Consider the following 17,591-nt stretch of genomic DNA (forward strand, 5'->3'; position numbering starts at 1 on the left):
CATGCAATGATGCAATCCCACGAGGCGACGGCTTACCACTTCAAAGCCATCCATTTGAGGTCGAGATTCCTCATGATCTCATCGGCAAAACAAAACCAGGCAAGAATACCACCATCGACCTCACCCTCACCTGCTAAAATACGCTGGGAAGCCACCATCACCACACCCCAAACCCACTTACCATCCCCCATAGTTGACGATTCAGTCACCGCATTCCGGGACTACCAGGTTTTGTTCACCTCTCAACGCTCCGAGTGTGTCGAACCGGTCGTCCTTCGTATCGTCGACGGTTCAATCCCTCACGATTTCCCATCAGGAACATACTACCTGGTAGGACCAGGTTTGTTTTCTGATGACCACGGCTCAACCGTTCATCCTCTCGACGGACATGGCTACCTCCGAGCCTTCACCATTGATGGACATAAAGGAGAAGTTAGGTTCATGGCTCGGTATGTTGAGACGGAAGCTCAGATGGAAGAACGTGACCGGGAGACCGGCATCTGGCGGTTTACGCATCGAGGGCCGTTTTCACTGTTGAAGGGAGGGAAGAAGATATTGAATACTAAGGTGATGAAGAATGTTGCAAATACGACCGTTTTGAAATGGGGAGGACGTTTGTTTTGTCTATGGGAGGGTGGTCAACCTTATGAGATCGAACCTAACACGTTGGATACGATTGGGATGTTCAACATGATGGATGGCTGTGATTCGTTGTCTGTGATGAGTAAGTTCAATGGTGACGTTTGGGATGTTGCAGCTCTCTTGTTAAAGCCGATTCTCTATGGTACGTACCTGTTAAACATGAAGACTTCATTTTTTATTGTATTATACCATTGTTGAATGGGTTTAAATGCAATCCTATAAAGCCGCTATTGATTCTCCTAGGATGGTAAACAACCAATCAATTAGCTGTTAAGTTAGCTTGGAGATAAGGTTGAGGACGTGGCATGAGTTGTCTTATGCTAAGAATACCATTACCAAGGTGCGGTGAGCATTCAACGGTTGGATCATCTTACTGCAAACGATTTTGATACTTATGAATATGGATCTGCCTCACGAACATTCGTCTAGGCACACATGTAAGGATCTTACACTTATCCCTTTTGCTTCCATATATATCCTTCATCACCTTTTTAATGCATGGCAAGAAGTGGGACAAGCGTTCGATCATCACATGTACATCAAGTGAAAGTACTTGTAGAGGATCCAAACTCTACTGTTATAATTATACCTCGAGTTTTGATACTTGACTCATCCAATGTGATCTCCTTGTATGTGGAGAGTAACGGCTTCCTATACGATTTTGTCATTAGGCATACTAATTATTTTTCTTTTTCTTCCACAAAGGCCCTTGTGGGGGAAAGGAAAGAGGAAGGTAACAACTGGGAGGCATGACCTTGAGACCTCCGGGTGAGCGTGAACTTAGAGCACTACAACTTCAACAACTGCACTAGACTTCATTTTTTTTACTTTTTTTTTTTTTTTAATCTTTCTATTTTTTTGTGACATAATGTGTGATGTCTAGTCTCCCCGAGGATTAGTCGTGGTACACGTAAACTGGTTCGGACACCTTGATTAACCCCCCCCCCAAATAAAAAGGCAGACATACCCTTAACTTGGGATGCAACTTGTTTTCAAAAACTTGATGATCCATAGAATTTTTGTGCACTTCGCACCAAGTATCGAATTTAGTTACATTCTTTTATATTTACATTAGTAATTGCATTGGCCAAGATATGCTATTTAGCAATAACTGTAACGACAAAATTTTTCTTTTGTTAATGTTTTTAGGAGTGTTTAAGATGCCTCCAAAACGTTTGCTGTCTCATTACAAGATCGATGCTCAACGTGATAGATTGCTGATCTTGTCATGCAATGCAGAGGACATGCTTCTACCTCGCAACAATTTCACTTTCTATGGTATATTATATACATCTACTAAATAAAGGCTAAAATTTTCCCACAAGTTGGGCAGAGGAACATTTCTGCTGCCCACAATCGTATGCATTGAAATGGAATAATATCCTTCTTCTATGGACTCATAAATGCCTCTTAAGTTTTAATATCTTTCAAAATATCTTTGCGAAATTCTATTTCGATGCATACAACTGTGGGAACCTAAGTTACAGTAAAATTTTGTCTTAATAATTATGTTTTTATTTTTTATTTTTTTTTTGCTGAATCCTAATAATAAGTAACCCAAGAGGTAGTGCAGTTGGTGAACAAAGAACTTGATACAAGCAGTAAATTCAGACGTCCTAAGTTCGACTCCCATTAGGTATACCTTGGGCCACTCACACGGGGTGTTTAGTGCTCTTCACTGCTTTTAGTGAAAGTTGAATGGTTCTCATTCAACCCCGATATGACCTAGTCCATGCAATTCCCGTGGGACTAGTCAGGCCAAAGGCCTGGTTAGCCGTCATTAAAAAAAAAAAAGAGTAGAGCCGGTCCCTCGATACGAATTGGGTGTTGTGCCTGTTCTGATATTGATATTTATAACCATTAATCCATGCATTTAAACAAACAATCAAATGAAGTTTTATGCTTTCTGCAATTATATCTACTTATTTATCTGTGTCATTTATTATTCTCACAAGGATTATTTTTCTTGCAGAATTCGATTTAAATTTTAAGTTATTGCAAAAGCAAGAGTTCAACATCCCTGATCACTTGATGATCCATGATTGGGCCTTCACTAACACCCACTACATTTTGTTTGGCAATCGTGTCAAGATTGATGTAACAGGTAATATATATCAAATTTTCACTACGTGCATGAATATATAATTTCTTTTTTCTTTTTTATTTTAGCTTTTCGCTCAGATTAGATTTACTTTTTAGTTTATTCTTGTTTTGCAATGAAATTTTAAATGCAAATTTTATCTAAATCCATTGAGTATTGAATGAGAGATGACCAAAATAAGACCGATGGCTTGAAATGTGGTCAAACCAAAGAGCCAGAGGGGATAACTAAAACATAATTTTTTTTTTAATCAACTTAAGTTATGGAAAAAAAATGTTACCCAATATCTTGTACCTGCACCGACACATGTGGGTGCGAAACATTGAAGATATTCATGCACGCCCTCCCATTAGGGTTGCGTTCTCTCGCTCTTAAGTTATTTAGATGATTTTAAAAACTTTATGGGAAAAGGCTGGGGACGGTGCATGCCCCCTCAGTCTCTCTCCTGTGGAAATGACCCCATGTGGACACTAATATTTTCCAACTATGATTATTATTACATCATTTACATGTATTTAACTCTTTACTTGCTTAGAATCAAAACAATGCACCCTTAATATTCAAAATAATAGATACATTTTCAGGGTCAATGAGAGCAGTATTAGGATTATCTCCAATGATCTCTGCTTTGTCAGTAAACCCAAGCAAGTGCACAACCCCTATATATTTGCTTCCTAGATCTCTTGATTCAATGAACAAAGGTCGAAATTGGAGGGTGCCTATTGAAGCTCCATTACAGTTATGGCTACTACATGTCGGCAATGCTTTTGAGGAAATAGATGAGAATGGGGCTTTAGAAGTTCAATTACAAGCTGTCACTTGCTCCTACCAATGGTTTGATTTTATAGAAATGTTTGGTAAGTACCTTTTATTTTGCATGCCTTGTGTTTACTTTAAAAACCGATTTAAATCATTGTTTATGATTTTATGCCCTCTACAATTATAGATGTCTAGGTGTCTAGGCACCTCGGTCGCCTTGGCGGGTGTTTTGAACGCCTTGATCATCTTGTTAGTTTTGCCTTGTGTTTAGTTCTTCTCTAGCATCTTCGGTCGCTTAGATTCCATGAGAACTATGATTTATAGTATCAAACACAAAAAAGTGAAAGAAGAAAAAAAGCATTGCCGTGTAGAAAACTTACATTTTTGTACACAACAGTTTAACTCATCAACTTGCGATATTGACAGGGTACAACTGGCAAAGTGGCAAACTGGATCCTTCTTTCATGAATTCTAGAGAAGGTGAAGAGGAGATATTACCACACCTGGTTCAGGTTCTCTAGCTCTCTCTATACATGCTTAATAATTACAATCTTTTCATTTATGTTGTAGCCAAAGCAAGTTGGAGAATCAGGTATTGAGTTGGGTGAATAGTCATCTGAGTCGAGTAAGAAAAAAGTGAATATGGTCAGGAGTCATGAAGAATCGCCTAGGTTTAAGAAATGATCAGACCGTATCCAAATTAATCCAAATTTTCATTGACTCGGTGTTTTTGCCCAAAGTCATGTAAAATTCACCGAGTCTGATTTTTTATTTTTATTGAGCTATGTACTATTTGGAGACTATAAGTTTGACCTACAACTAAAGAAAACCCTATTTTTTTTTTTTTTTTCATTATCTACAACATTAGCCCCTTTCTTTTTCTACCTACCTATAAAGCAGCCTCCTACCTATAACCCAACCAAAGCCTTAATCCCTCCTCACTCGAAGTAGTAGAATGAAGACATTAATAAAATAAGAAGAAAAAAAAAATGACTCACCTTGACCAAGTTTGACTCATCCGACTCACTAAGTTTTGAAAAGGGCAAATCAAATAGAAAACCCTGGTTTTCCAACTATGAGCCAAACATCTAAGGATCGAAAATCTGAAAATTTTCTTTCAGGAAAAGGAAAATAAATTGAAATTAAAGATGTTAAAAATGTAACAACTTGCACAACAATCTTTAAATCCACTCCTCATATCACTAAAAATAGGGGGAGAAAAGAAAATCCTCAGAAAATCCAGTACTTCTCTGCATTTTTATCTTATGAACAGTCTAAAATCACCCTTCTAAAGAAGAACTGCAAATTTTCTACAGTCACTCTACTAAAGAATATCTACAAATTATAATCTTTAATTTATCTCAACCTTTATAAGTTCTGTACATTGCAGGTATCTATAAAACTGGATGCTAATGGAATGCAACAAAAATGTTTAGTGGAGCCCTTAAATCATTGGAGTAGGCCATCAGACTTCCCTACTGTCAACCCAGCCTTCAATGGTCATGGAAACACTTACATTTATGCAGCAACTTCTTCTGGTTCTCGCAGAGTGTTTCCATATTTTCCATTTGATACCATAGCAAAATCAAATCTCTCAACCAAAACAGTCTCTACATGGTCTGTGGGAAGTCGACGATTCATCGGTGAACCTGTTTTTATTCACAATGGGATTGAAGAAGATGATGGATATCTTCTAGTGGTGGAGGTGAGATACTAGCTTTACTTGAACTCGAGACCTCTTAGTGAGCATGGACTTTTTGTATACCACAGCTCAGCAACGGCATTAGGCAATTGTTGTTATGGTGACACTACTTACTCTACTCCAACATTTTCATTTAGGAGTTTGATTTATTCATTATTGAGAGGAGAAGAAAGAAAAAGATCTTCACCCATCCTTTGTGGTAACTCAATAATGGAGATCTAATCAAATGTTAATGGTTAAACTATACTTTGATCAAGAGCCATCAATTCATAGTCTTAGTTTAGACTGTTTATCATGTATGAATTATATATGATATTTCATTAACTCTTTATTTTATTATTATTATTATTTCTTTTTTTTTTTGAATATGCAGTATGCAGTTTCAATACAAAGGTGTTACCTTGTGATTTTAAATGCCAAGAGGATTGGGGAAGCTGATGCACTTGTAGCAAGGCTAGAAGTTCCAAAGCACTTGAATTTTCCTTTAGCTTTTCATGGCTTTTGGGCAACTGAGAGATAATATAGCATTATTTGCAGTTGGTTGAAAAAAAAATTGTTAATTATTGTTTTCTATGATAGATCATAAATTACAATTTTGGGTCAATCCCAAAAGCTGGATTGATATTGATGGTTAATTTTATTTTATTTATTTATTTTCCGTGGTGTGGGGTGGCAAAGATAATTCCCACCCCATCCCATAACCCCCCAATGCAAATTGACGCCCTCCCCTCTACATGAGACAAGATTTGACCAAAGGTAGTGCCTTAATATAAATGTGTGGCAATTGAGGTATGAAGTGTGAATGAATACAAGTGCCCTCCCAAGAAATTGTTTAAATACGCTCTAGAGTGTAAATAGATCATAAATTATATATCGATGGATCGATACGGAAGAAAAAATGATCTGGCTCCTCTCCTGCGCAGCGATCGCCCAAGTCAGCCCATAGTTACATGGGCGATCGATACGTGTTCAAGCCGTGAATCAACGACTATGTTTTTATCGACCAGAACCGAGGCGGCGTGCCAAGAGCTGTAGGATCACCGATTGGACACATGTCGATCATCCAAATAGCTATGGAGAAGACCTTGATGACCACTGCTCAGAAGAAGATCCCGAATTCCCGATCCAATAAAAAATAGGCAAGACCTTTGGAAATTTTCACCACAAAAAAAAAAAAAAAGAGTGGAGGAGCTTGGAAACAACACTCCAAATATCTTCTCTTTAAACAACAATTACCTAGTATAGTTGGTGAGCTGTGGTGTGCAAAAATCACATGCTCACCGGTTCGAAACTTCTGGCTGTTATCTACTTCCCTTCCCTACCTATCGAAAAAAAAAAAAATTCAATCTCTTCTCTTTATTGTACTGATAGAGAAAAGAGACTCTACAAAATAATAATAATAATAATAATAATAATAATAAATAAATAAATAAATAAATAAAAATGGGAATAGAGAAAAGAGACACTATCACTCTTACGAAGTCTCTTCTCTCTACTATTTCATCCACTCTTATGACCATATCAGGTAACTGACCAGGCATTGGGCCGTTGCTTATTTTGTTTGAATCGTATGGAACTTCTATCATTTTTTCTATTCCCTGTCAAGTATTAGATCATGCATTCTGTCTTGGAACAAGTTCTCCATTGGTGCTTGCCCATCTCCAGTTTTGAGTGGATTCTGGTCACCGATTGGCTTAGAGAAATTCAATTTTGATTACAAGGGTTCTTCTTCTTAGTTACACGGAAGATAGTTGGATCAGAACAAATCCTACATGGTTACTCAGAATAAGAATCCAAACGTTCCTCTTCTTTTGTTCAATCCCATTGTGTACAAGTAAGGATGTCAATTTAGAATCAAAACTGATCATTTAAATTGAGCCAAACCAAACTGGAGAAGAATTGATTCGATTTTGATTTTGAAACAAGAATTTTTTTTCCATTAAGCTCCGTTTCGATTTCAATTTTAAAGGTGAAACCGTCTGATTAGAACCAAACCGAATGAGATTACATTCACATGGAATTTCGAGGTAACATACTTGTAATAGAATAAGATGGTGACAAACAACAGAAACACATTCAAGCATAAAACAGAATGACCTAATTTCCTCGATCTTAGTATTTCTAATTGATTTGAGTACTGAATTGGCATATTAGTTGGTGGAGACTCATTTTATATTATATATTAATGAAACGTCTTTGTGGATGATTCATCAATGCCAAAACCATAATAGACTTAGGCAACGTTTAATAACATTTTTAGAAATGTGTTTTTCTGTGCTTTAAAATGGAAAACACTTAAAAAATTGTTTGATCAAGCGGTTTCATTTCACCTATTCTTTTAAATGTAAATATAAATTTATGCTTATTTCTGTATTTAGAAAAGGATTTGACGAAACAAGTCAGACTTATTTTTCCGTTTCTTGGAATAACTTGCGGGTCAAAAAATCAATGGATCCCCAATGAAAAGTTGCATCTCCCAGCCCAGCATTTTCTTTACCTGGCAGTTTTCCAAAGTTCAAAGATTCTCCAGGGAAACAAGAAGGACTACACCAAATTTTTGTTTTGCTAGTTAAAGCCTTAAATTCACATCCATCAATTCCTTTGTGGATTTCTTCCAATTCTCTCTAGGTCCTCATAAATTGATTGTTGAATCGTTGTTGGGGATTAAAATTTGAATTCCCCAACAAAACGCACACCCACCCAAGGAATCTACCCAACCCTATTCAATTCGAGAAACATGTTTATTAAATTCCAAAAAATCTGTTTCTATACCAAAAATATGAACAATTGTTTCTGCTTTTCCAAACACAAAAACATTAGAAACATTATCAAACGGTACTTTAGTATTTATATTATATATTGATGAATGGATTTTGTGGATGATTCATGAATGCTAAAATAGGACAAAAACAAAAGAGGAACTTAATACAAAATTGAAATGAATCAAACTGAATCGAGTCAGTTTGATTTTGACTTATGCATTTTGTATTTTAAACCGAACCAATTGAACCGTATTGTGCAAAGGCAGGAGAGAGAGAGAGAGAGAGAGAGAGAGAGAGAGAGATGACTTGAATCGTGATTGACCTGTTTGTGTCATTCAGGCTGATTTATGATCATTTTTGTATTAACTGAGTCAACGTGACTCTTGATCAGGTTTTAAAATCTTTTTACTAGATTGGGATGACTCAATATGAATCAAAATTGATTGACTAGTTTTGCTCTTCACAAATTCTTGATCTAAAACCTTAGAATTTTTGAGTTTTCACATCTCAAAAGCAGTCGATTCTAGGGTTTTTAGGATTGATTTGAATCCTGAGTCTGTGTTTTGAACCCTTGTGACTATGGGGTGAAAGTTTAGCTTTGACAACCTAAACCCGTCTTGAGCTAAAACAAGGTTTGGGCCAAGTTTTTTTACCCTAAAGATGGGTTGTGACAACCCCAACCCATGGGTCATGGTTGGGTCGAGTTCCTAAATTTTTATATTAAAATTTAAAACTATTATTAATATTTTATTTTTAATAATTTTTTAATATATAAAATATGAATGACATAAACATGTCAATCAAGGTTAATTCAACTATTGCAAATTTTAGGGTCAACTCAATTCAGTCCAACTCGACCCAATCCAACCCAACCTGACCCTCATAATTTCAATTATAGTTAGGTTGAATTGGTATGAATCCAACAGAGTTAGGCCTAAACGTGAATCCAACAGAATTGAATTGAACCTGAGTTAAATTTTAAATATCCAGGTTGGGTTAAGGTTTAAAAAATCGGCCAAATTCGACATGATTCACCCTAATTGTGAGTTGTGAGTCTTGTGACTGTTCACTTCGTACCAACTCCGTACCTTATATAAAGGGATGCTGTGCCGCCTAAAAACGTCACTTACCATGGTTACATTTCGAGGTATTGGCCATCTGAATCTAGAGGCAAGTTGGAGGTGATTTTTTATGTTCTCTTATTTCTTAATCCTATCGACAGCTTGACTCTACCATTTTCTTTCATGGATTCTCTGCAAACAAATACTGCTTCAACTTTCGACTCCTTGCCACCTCAAGAACCTCCTCCTTCATATTCAGAAACCCTAGCTTATTCTGCGGTTGATCCATCTTCTTTGCAGAACCATTCTTCGTATGACCAAGATCAAGGTTTTCCGGCACCGCCAGAAACCCTAGCTTTGTATGATCAAAATCCTCCGCCTCCTCAAGAAACTGTTGCTTCGTACGATCAATACCCACCACCGCCTCCGGAAAATGCTGCATATGATGATAACCAGGTGCCCCCTTCGGAATTCCGACATTCAAATTATCAAAATCAAAATCCAAACTTTTCTTCGGAAAATCAGAATCTTGAAAATGGAACTTCGGTCGTTGCAGAAAGATCTTCGGCGGATCTAGAGACTGATGGAAACAGTGATCAGATCCAGAACGCACGGAAACCAGAGATCCAGAGGCCTTTATTGTCCGATAGTGGTATTAATAACACTCATAGCGGCACCGACAAAGACTGTTCTGGAGGAGAAGAAGAGACCAGTAGTAGACGCAGGCGCCGCAGTAGGTGGGATCCTCCGTCGGAGTCTGACAACCAAAACGGTGATTCTGGTAGTGGAATTCGCAAGAGGAAGTCGAGATGGGCTGCTGAGGAACCGAAGCATGTTCTCCAACTGCCCGACTTCATGAAAGAACTCACAGGAGGTATTGATCTTGACCCTGAAATCCAGCGTTTAAATGCTAGGCTTATGGAGATAAATCGTTTGTTACAGTCTGCTCAGTCTGGTGCATTATTAGATGATCGCCCTGAAGGTGCCCGTTCACCTTCTCCTGAACCCATTTACGATAACATGGGTCATCGTATAAATACTCGTGAATACCGGGCCCGTGAAAAACTTACCCAAGAGAGACGGGAGATTATCTCTCAAATAATAAAAAAGAATCCTGCTTTCAAACCCCCACCAGATTACCGGCCTCCCAAGCTTCATAAGAAGCTTTACATTCCCATGAAAGAGTATCCAGGTTACAATTTCATAGGGCTTATCATTGGACCAAGAGGAAACACACAGAAAAGAATGGAGAAGGAGACTGGTGCGAAGATTGTTATTCGGGGTAAAGGATCGGTTAAAGAAGGAAGGTTGCAACAGAAGCGTGACTTGAAACCTGATCCATCCGAGAATGAGGATTTGCATGTATTGGTAGAAGCGGAGACACCGGAAGCACTTGAGGCTGCTGCAGGTATGGTAGAGAAGTTGTTGCAGCCTGTTGATGAAGGACTCAATGAGCATAAGCGACAACAACTCAGGGAACTTGCGGCTTTGAATGGAACTATTAGAGATGATGAATTTTGTAGGTTGTGTGGTGAGCCTGGTCATCGTCAGTATGCATGCCCTGCTCGTACTTCAACATTTAAGAGTGATGTACTCTGCAAAATATGTGGTGATGGAGGGCACCCTACTATAGATTGTCCTATGAAAGGATCAACCGGGAAAAAAATGGATGATGAGTATCAGAACTTCTTAGCAGAACTAGGAGGGTCTGCCCCTGATTCACTGACGAAGCAAAACGTGTCAGTACCCCTTCTTGGTTCGAACAGCTCAGGAAGCAATCCTCCTTGGGCCAGTGGTAACAATGCTGGAGGTTTTGGCAACATATCTCAAGCAGGGTTGGGTGCGAATGGAGTTAAGAAGGAGTTCGATGATACAAACTTATACATTGGGTACCTGCCACCAAATTTTGATGATGATGCCCTTATACGATTGTTTTCACCTTTTGGTGATATTGTTCAGGCTAAGGTTATTAAAGATCGGGTGACTGGATTAAGCAAAGGTTATGGTTTTGTTAAGTACTCTGATATTTCTCAGGCCAATCAGGCTATAACTAGTATGAATGGTTATCGTTTGGAGGGAAGGGTAATAGCCGTAAGAGTTGCTGGTAAACCACCTCAGCCTGTTGTACCTGCTGGTCCTCCAGCTCCACCAATGCCCACATACCCTGGTTCAGATCAGGCGACTGGTGGCTATCCCTCACAACAATTTACAGCAGGTGGGCCTCTTGGCACTGGTCCACCTGGAGGTTACATGGGTGCTCCAGTTCCATGGGGACCACCACCTCCTCCTTATGCTCCTTATGCCCCACCACCTCCTGGCTCAAATATGTACACCCATGTCCAAGGTCAGCCTGCACCTTATGGTGCACAATTTCCTCCTCTACATGCTGGCCCCCCTGGTGCCCCATCTCAGAGTGTGCCTTCTAGTGAAGCACAACAAAGTTTTCCTCCTGGAGTGCAGTCTCAAAATAATTCGTCAGTGCATTCTGTACCTAATAATGTCTATGGGAACTCAGGGGCTGGGATGCCACCAAATGTTCAACCTACATATCCTCCATCCTCTTTAGGTTATCCATCTTATTACAGTGCAGTGCCACCACCAGCGCCTCATCCAGCAGGGGACCATTCGCAGAATTTGGGAAGTGCACCTTGGGCTTCAAATCCAGTGCCACCACCTGTTAGCTCTGCAGACCAGGCAACTTATGGTACTGAATCTGAATACGAGAAGTTCATGGCGGAGATGAAATAACATGGCTCTGCTACCCTTCTTCTTTCAAGGTTGGAAAGTAAGTATGCTACATTCTTTTGCTTTCTCCTATCCCCCACCGCCAGTTTCATTGTAGTGGTGTTAAAGATTATGGTTTATTTGAGAATCTTGAACTATAGATGCTAGGGTCAATAGATTTCTTTTCTACTCCATCATATGTGGGAGAGAAAAAAATGGGCATCCAGCATTTCTTAGGCGGAGTAGTTTATTATTTTGTATTCTGGTTGTTGAACTGTTTGATTTTATTAGCAGAGACATTCCTCGGCCAAAGATTAATGGGGAAGTGAGCATAATGCTGACCAGAAATATTCCTTTTTTCTTTTTTCCACCAAGTTGTTTTGCTTTTCCGTGTACTTTGCTGCTCTATCATTCTTTTAATCATTCATTAACCTCTCTTTTTCTGGTCATGATTGTACTTTTTTTGACAGGCTTGAGGTTTCTTGGAGGTTTTGTGAACCTGTTTTCTGACTGTTGCTATGACTTCAACTTGTTGGAAGTTTGGGACTCACATCTTTAACCTTGCTGTGCTGTTATGACATGCAGAGTCATGAGAACCAATGTTTCAGTGTACTCGGTATAATATTGGATTAGCTGTGAGGAGAGTTTCCCAATGACATATCTCGGCTCAGGACTACACCCTCTTGTGGATGAATATTGTTGCCTCTTTAGCGCTGAAGTGCTAATATTTTTCATTCATACTTATGTTTGGAGTTTTTTGAAGAGCTTTACTGACATGTTTTTGCTTTTATATATCATATGAGAACTGTTTCTCGTACTTGGTTTGGTTAACTGTTTTCTTTAATGTCTTAACTTTTGTTTCTATGATAACACTTTTTTCCATTGTAAGGCTCTTATTTCTATCCTGGTAAGAATGCACCTGAAGCTCTGTTATTCATGCCTCTGCATCCAGAGTGGAAGTTCCATGTCATACCTTGTGCCATTTTGGGTATGTGAAAGTAACTTAAAGTCTGTTATAATGCTTTTGATAGACCATGGTATTGTGTGTATATATGCAATTCCTAGCCTAATGTGTCTTTCCAGTTTTTATATGGCAGGTCAGGGGACACATTAGCTGTATTGTAATTGGTGATGGCATCAAACTCCATTGTTGCTTGCAGCATACTGTTTATGCGTTTATACTTGCTTTTATATTGAGTTCCTGGTGTCCACAGGCTGTTTCTTTAGCAACTCACAGTTCTTAGATGGCTTTCTGCTAACTAATATCTTTCACCCTAATATATCAAAGTTTTAACACTGTATTGGTTAGCATGTACTGGTCAACCAGGTGGACCAATAAGAGTCTAATATTGGTTTTTCTATCACCATTGTTTTCCACCTTTTCATCGCCCTCTTAAAAGGAGGGGTGGGGAAGGTCTTATTTCTGTTTAAAAGTGCTTCCATCAACTTGCTTGAAGTGCAATATCCTCTGTTGAGATGTTTAAAAAATCTAATTTGTTTGGGCAGGTTGGACCAATAAAAAGTCCTATTTCATTTGTTGTTTTCACATCCCTTTTCTTAACGTGCCATATCTCTCCTCTCCCCCCTTTCTTCCTTCTCTTCTGAGTTTCGATTTGGAAGTTCTTCAAAAGACTTAACTTGGAATGCAATCTCACATGTTGATTTTTTTTTCTTCTTAGAATAAGAACAGGAGTTCTTTTTTTTTTTTTTTTTTTTTTTTTTTTTTTTTTTGAGGTACCAAGAACAATTTCTGTGAATAATGGCACTATTATGTATATAAATGGTTAAACTAGTTGCATTTTATTCTTGTTTATGATATCCTTGAATCATTTCCATATTGATCTTGTTGCATGTGTTAGACTTCTTTACTTTCTGCCATTTTCCTAATGGTGTCCTTCAGTTTTGATGTTTTCATTTGGCTTTGGTTTACAATATCGTGTTCTCATGGTTGTGCCTTATTCTTGAGCAACCTGTTTTCCCATTGCGCATGATGATATTTTTTTTCTGAACTGTTGAGTATAGTTTCTTGTTTTTTCGTATTTTTCCTTCCCGGCCTGGACCCACAGTTATTGCTAGGTAGTTCTTATAGTGACCATTAGATATGTTAGTCCTCTTCCCTTTCTTGGATTCATTTAATAAGCTTTTAACCTCCAATGTATATTCTTGAAGGCGGAAAAGCTTTACACTAAGCTTCATGCTTCCACTCAGATTCTTGCATGAGAGCGTGCCTTTTTTTCCATTGAAACTTCATCCTTCTCCTATGTAGTAGATGATCCATGGTTTCTCTGAATTGTTTTGGTCAAATAGGATGCCATTTTTTTTTTGCGGCTTTATCCTCTGAAAACCTTCCACTTGTAGAACAAGCTGTGTAAGATGAAATAGATTCTATTACTTTAGTATCCTTTAGAGAGATGAGATTTCAAATAGTGAGGGAATTCCTTGATGGGCCATCATGGTAAGGCTGTCTGCATGGCCCATTATTTTTTAGCCAAGTCGAGTGCTGATCTCGGGACACCAACCATTGGATGGGTAGTAGACCTTCATGTATTAGTGTATTACTCGCATGTCAACTTTATGGCATATCCATCATTTTTGTTCTTTTACCTTGTATTTATAAAACTTTCTACTTTCTTCACTGAAGTTTAATTTAACTAGTATTCAAAACTTTATATCTCCATGTTGGAAAATCTTTTTATGCTGAATACCAGTTTTGAGAGATGGTGACATGGACAATGTTTCCATGAAATTTGGGTGCCAACTATAATGCTCCAACCTCGTAGATTTTAGGCCCTCAAAAAAACTATAGTATCTTGATGGCAATGGGACAATGTAAAGGAGATTTTCCTTGCCAACAAGATTTAATGAAAACATATTTTGCTCTCATCTGAAAAGTCATTGCAGGTTCAGTTTATCTTCACTCAAGAATTAGCAAGAAAAGGTGATGGAGGGCCGGTAGGGATAGGGAAGAATTCCCTGAGATGAGTCTCAGAGTTGTAGGAGAGGGGGAAAATCGCACTAAGAAGGGGGGGGGGGGGAAGAAGAAACGCACACAGCCCTCAGGCTCTCAACACTCAAAACTCAATTCATATTTTCTATTCTCTAATTAATCCACTGGTTACAAATTAAATAAGCAAATAAAAGACGCCAACATGGAAACAAATCTTAAAAGGAAACTAGTTCAAAACGAAACTAGGAAACCAACTCTAAATAGAAAACTAACTCAATCTAAGAAACTGAAATAAATTTAGAAACTAATATCTCCCTATGTATCCTACTTGAAATAAAAAATTACAGAATATTCCCAAATAAATAAGATTTACTAAAATCCTACTAGACCAAGTAACCAAAAATGGATCGGCCCCATCTCCGTTTAGATACTCAGATGGGTTTGGATCAGTCCATGGGTGTTCATCTACATCAAAAGGCATGTTGTTTGTTGGATAACTATACATTTGCTTCATATTTCATGTAAGAATGATGCTTTATCTTTTGGGAAGTGACAATATTGCAGCTTTATGGTACTCACCATGTTGTCCCTTTATAGCTTGTAGTTTAGGCTTCCTGATTTATATGGTAACCATGTCAGTTATGTATTTAGAAGACAGTCCCAAAATGTTTCCCTTCGAGCTATAATTTGTATCTTCACATAGGTTTTCTGATATGAAGCATATTATATGGTCACTATGTCAGTTATGTATTTAGAAGACACTCCCAACGTGTATCCCTTTGAGCTATAATTCGTTAGCTCCACACAGGTTTTCTGATATGAAGCATCTTTCTTTCCAGTTGATGCTCAGATGTTTCTGTTAGTGTTGACCTTCTTAAACTTGCCAAACACAATTAGATTGGTTTGGGCTGATGTAATACTGACCAGGACCTGGAAAGTAAGAAAGTGTTGTGCCATACTAACATGTTTTTTTCTTTCTTTTTTTTTGATAGGTAGGGAGGGAAGTAGGTAACAGCCAGGAGACTCGAACTTGAGAACTCCTGGTGAACATGGGTTTTTTCCACACCACAACTCACCAACTGGGCCATACTAACCTGTTGTCATGCTCATGAATGATTCTTCTCTTTTGTTTTGTTATTACAGCGAACTCTTGTACAGTTGTACTCTGCTACCTTTTGTGTGTGCTCCTTTATGCTAGGGTTGGCAGTATTATGTGTAACTGGCTTGATTTCCATTCTTTTGTTCTACCATGGTTTGAAGGGGAAGCTGGTACAAGTTCTGGGTGGTGGGTAGTGGGTAGTGGGTGTGAAATAGCTTGATTAGTTGGGAAAAAGGCTACACTGAGTGAGTACTACTAATGTATTCCCCCACTTGCCATGTGCTGCTCTCTTGAATATATAGGCTTGTCATGTTCTGTTTGTTTTGCAACTTCAGACAAGCTGACATGGAACAGGTGCTGAAGTTATCCAGGGCAAGCAGTGGTGCTGTGATCCAAATGATAACAGTTGCAAACCAGGATTTTGCTTGTACTTAATCCTTCTCCCTTGATACAAGGGATAGCTGCCCTGAAGTGGTCTCATTTTGGCGGAATGGATTGCATATACTGTTTATTCTCTTTGTGGTACCCTTTCAACCTTGTGATCATTTGTTTTATTGTCCAAATCAACCTTTTGGAAATGCTTCAGAATGACCTGAGGTGGTGGTGCAGATGCACCGTGCGAGAAGAAATTTAAGTATTCTCCCCTGGAACTAACTATGTGGTATTGCTTCACATTGGTCTGATTGTATTTGTCTGGAACTAACAATTTTCAATTATGGTTGGGTGATTAATGTATAGTTGGAAGGATATGTTTGACATTATGCCATGGAACCATTTTTGAAAGAGGAGTTAAATGAGAATGATGGAAGTACTTAGCTTTTAAAACTCGACTCAGTAATACTCTCTCAGAAACCCCCACGGTCTTTAGGTTGACAAGACATTAGTCCAAGGAATAAGAGACGGTTTCCTATTTCCTTGATGCTTCCCTCTCCAAAAACCCAGAATGAATGGAATCTAATATATGATAACTTTTTAAAGGAAATACAAACACGAGACATCCTTGCCAGTTCAACACAAACCCGATGAACAATACAATTTAAAGAGAGACTTTGGGTCGAGGAATAAACAATGGAGTCCCCAAATTTAGGGATTCAATATTGATTTCCTTGACCCTTAGATTACGCCAGATTTGATTCCTGAAAGCAAAAGACGTATTTTGACTAAAACAAATTCTACTCTTGTTCTACCAAAAAAAAAAAATTTTGTTAAAAGTCCTAAAACAGTTTGTGGATTGCATGAATGGTTGTTATATCGTTTCAGGAGGGTTGCAGGAATGGTGAGTGTATCTTTCTGGCATTTGTAAACAATAAATGTGTGATCTTTGGGGTAGTTCTTGTAACATTGGTTCTTTAAAAAGATTAAGCTCTCAGTAAACAGACGACAGAAGGGAATGGTCTTCCATTCCTATAATGGAGAAAGAGGGTCCAAGAGGGCAATTTCGCTTAATCTTTTTAATTTGTTCAATATAATTAATGGGCACGTTTGGTCCAATGTTATGACTTAGTGGTAATGCGGTTGAAATAGACTCTCGACATTCTCGGGGTAAGGCAAGTGGATAGCGTTCTTTCTTCCATAATTAAATAAATGCATTCAAGTTCAATAGATTATGTACCAAAAGAAACAAGATTCACGCCTAGATGACATTCCAATAGAAATGTGGAAGAGGCTAGGAATCCTTGGTTCATCTTGACTAATTATGTTGTTTAAAAAGATTGGGAATACAAAGAAAATGTCAAATGAATGGAGGATGAGCATTGTGGTCTTGATTTACAGCAATAATAAAAGAGATTATTC

The 17,591-nt window shown here is 38.2% G+C and overlaps 2 protein-coding genes across 3 annotated transcripts; both read left to right on the top strand.

Annotated features, from left to right (window-relative positions):
- On the top strand, positions 1 to 5,826 carry LOC122085527 (carotenoid cleavage dioxygenase 7, chloroplastic). Of its 2 annotated transcripts, XM_042654000.1 has the most exons (7): positions 1 to 784; positions 1,792 to 1,920; positions 2,615 to 2,746; positions 3,328 to 3,600; positions 3,929 to 4,014; positions 4,893 to 5,207; positions 5,578 to 5,826. In XM_042654000.1, exons 1-7 carry the CDS (start codon positions 7 to 9, stop codon positions 5,722 to 5,724), a joined length of 1,860 nt encoding a protein of 619 aa, XP_042509934.1. In that variant the 5' UTR covers positions 1 to 6; the 3' UTR covers positions 5,725 to 5,826. The 2 variants fall into 2 exon arrangements, with proteins under 2 accessions (XP_042509934.1, XP_042509935.1); XM_042654001.1 differs by lacking the exon at positions 3,328 to 3,600.
- A 3,267-nt stretch (positions 5,827 to 9,093) lies between these two features.
- Positions 9,094 to 16,558, top strand: LOC122085998 (splicing factor-like protein 1). The gene is made up of 2 exons (XM_042654653.1): positions 9,094 to 11,812; positions 12,222 to 16,558. The coding sequence occupies exon 1, from the start codon at positions 9,211 to 9,213 to the stop codon at positions 11,773 to 11,775; it is 2,565 nt and encodes an 854-aa protein (XP_042510587.1). The 5' UTR covers positions 9,094 to 9,210; the 3' UTR covers positions 11,776 to 11,812; positions 12,222 to 16,558.
- Positions 16,559 to 17,591: the final 1,033 nt, after the last annotated feature.

The sequence above is a fragment of the Macadamia integrifolia genome, chromosome 8 (assembly GCF_013358625.1).
Source record: "Macadamia integrifolia cultivar HAES 741 chromosome 8, SCU_Mint_v3, whole genome shotgun sequence".
NCBI classification, from domain to species: Eukaryota; Viridiplantae; Streptophyta; class Magnoliopsida; order Proteales; family Proteaceae; genus Macadamia; species Macadamia integrifolia.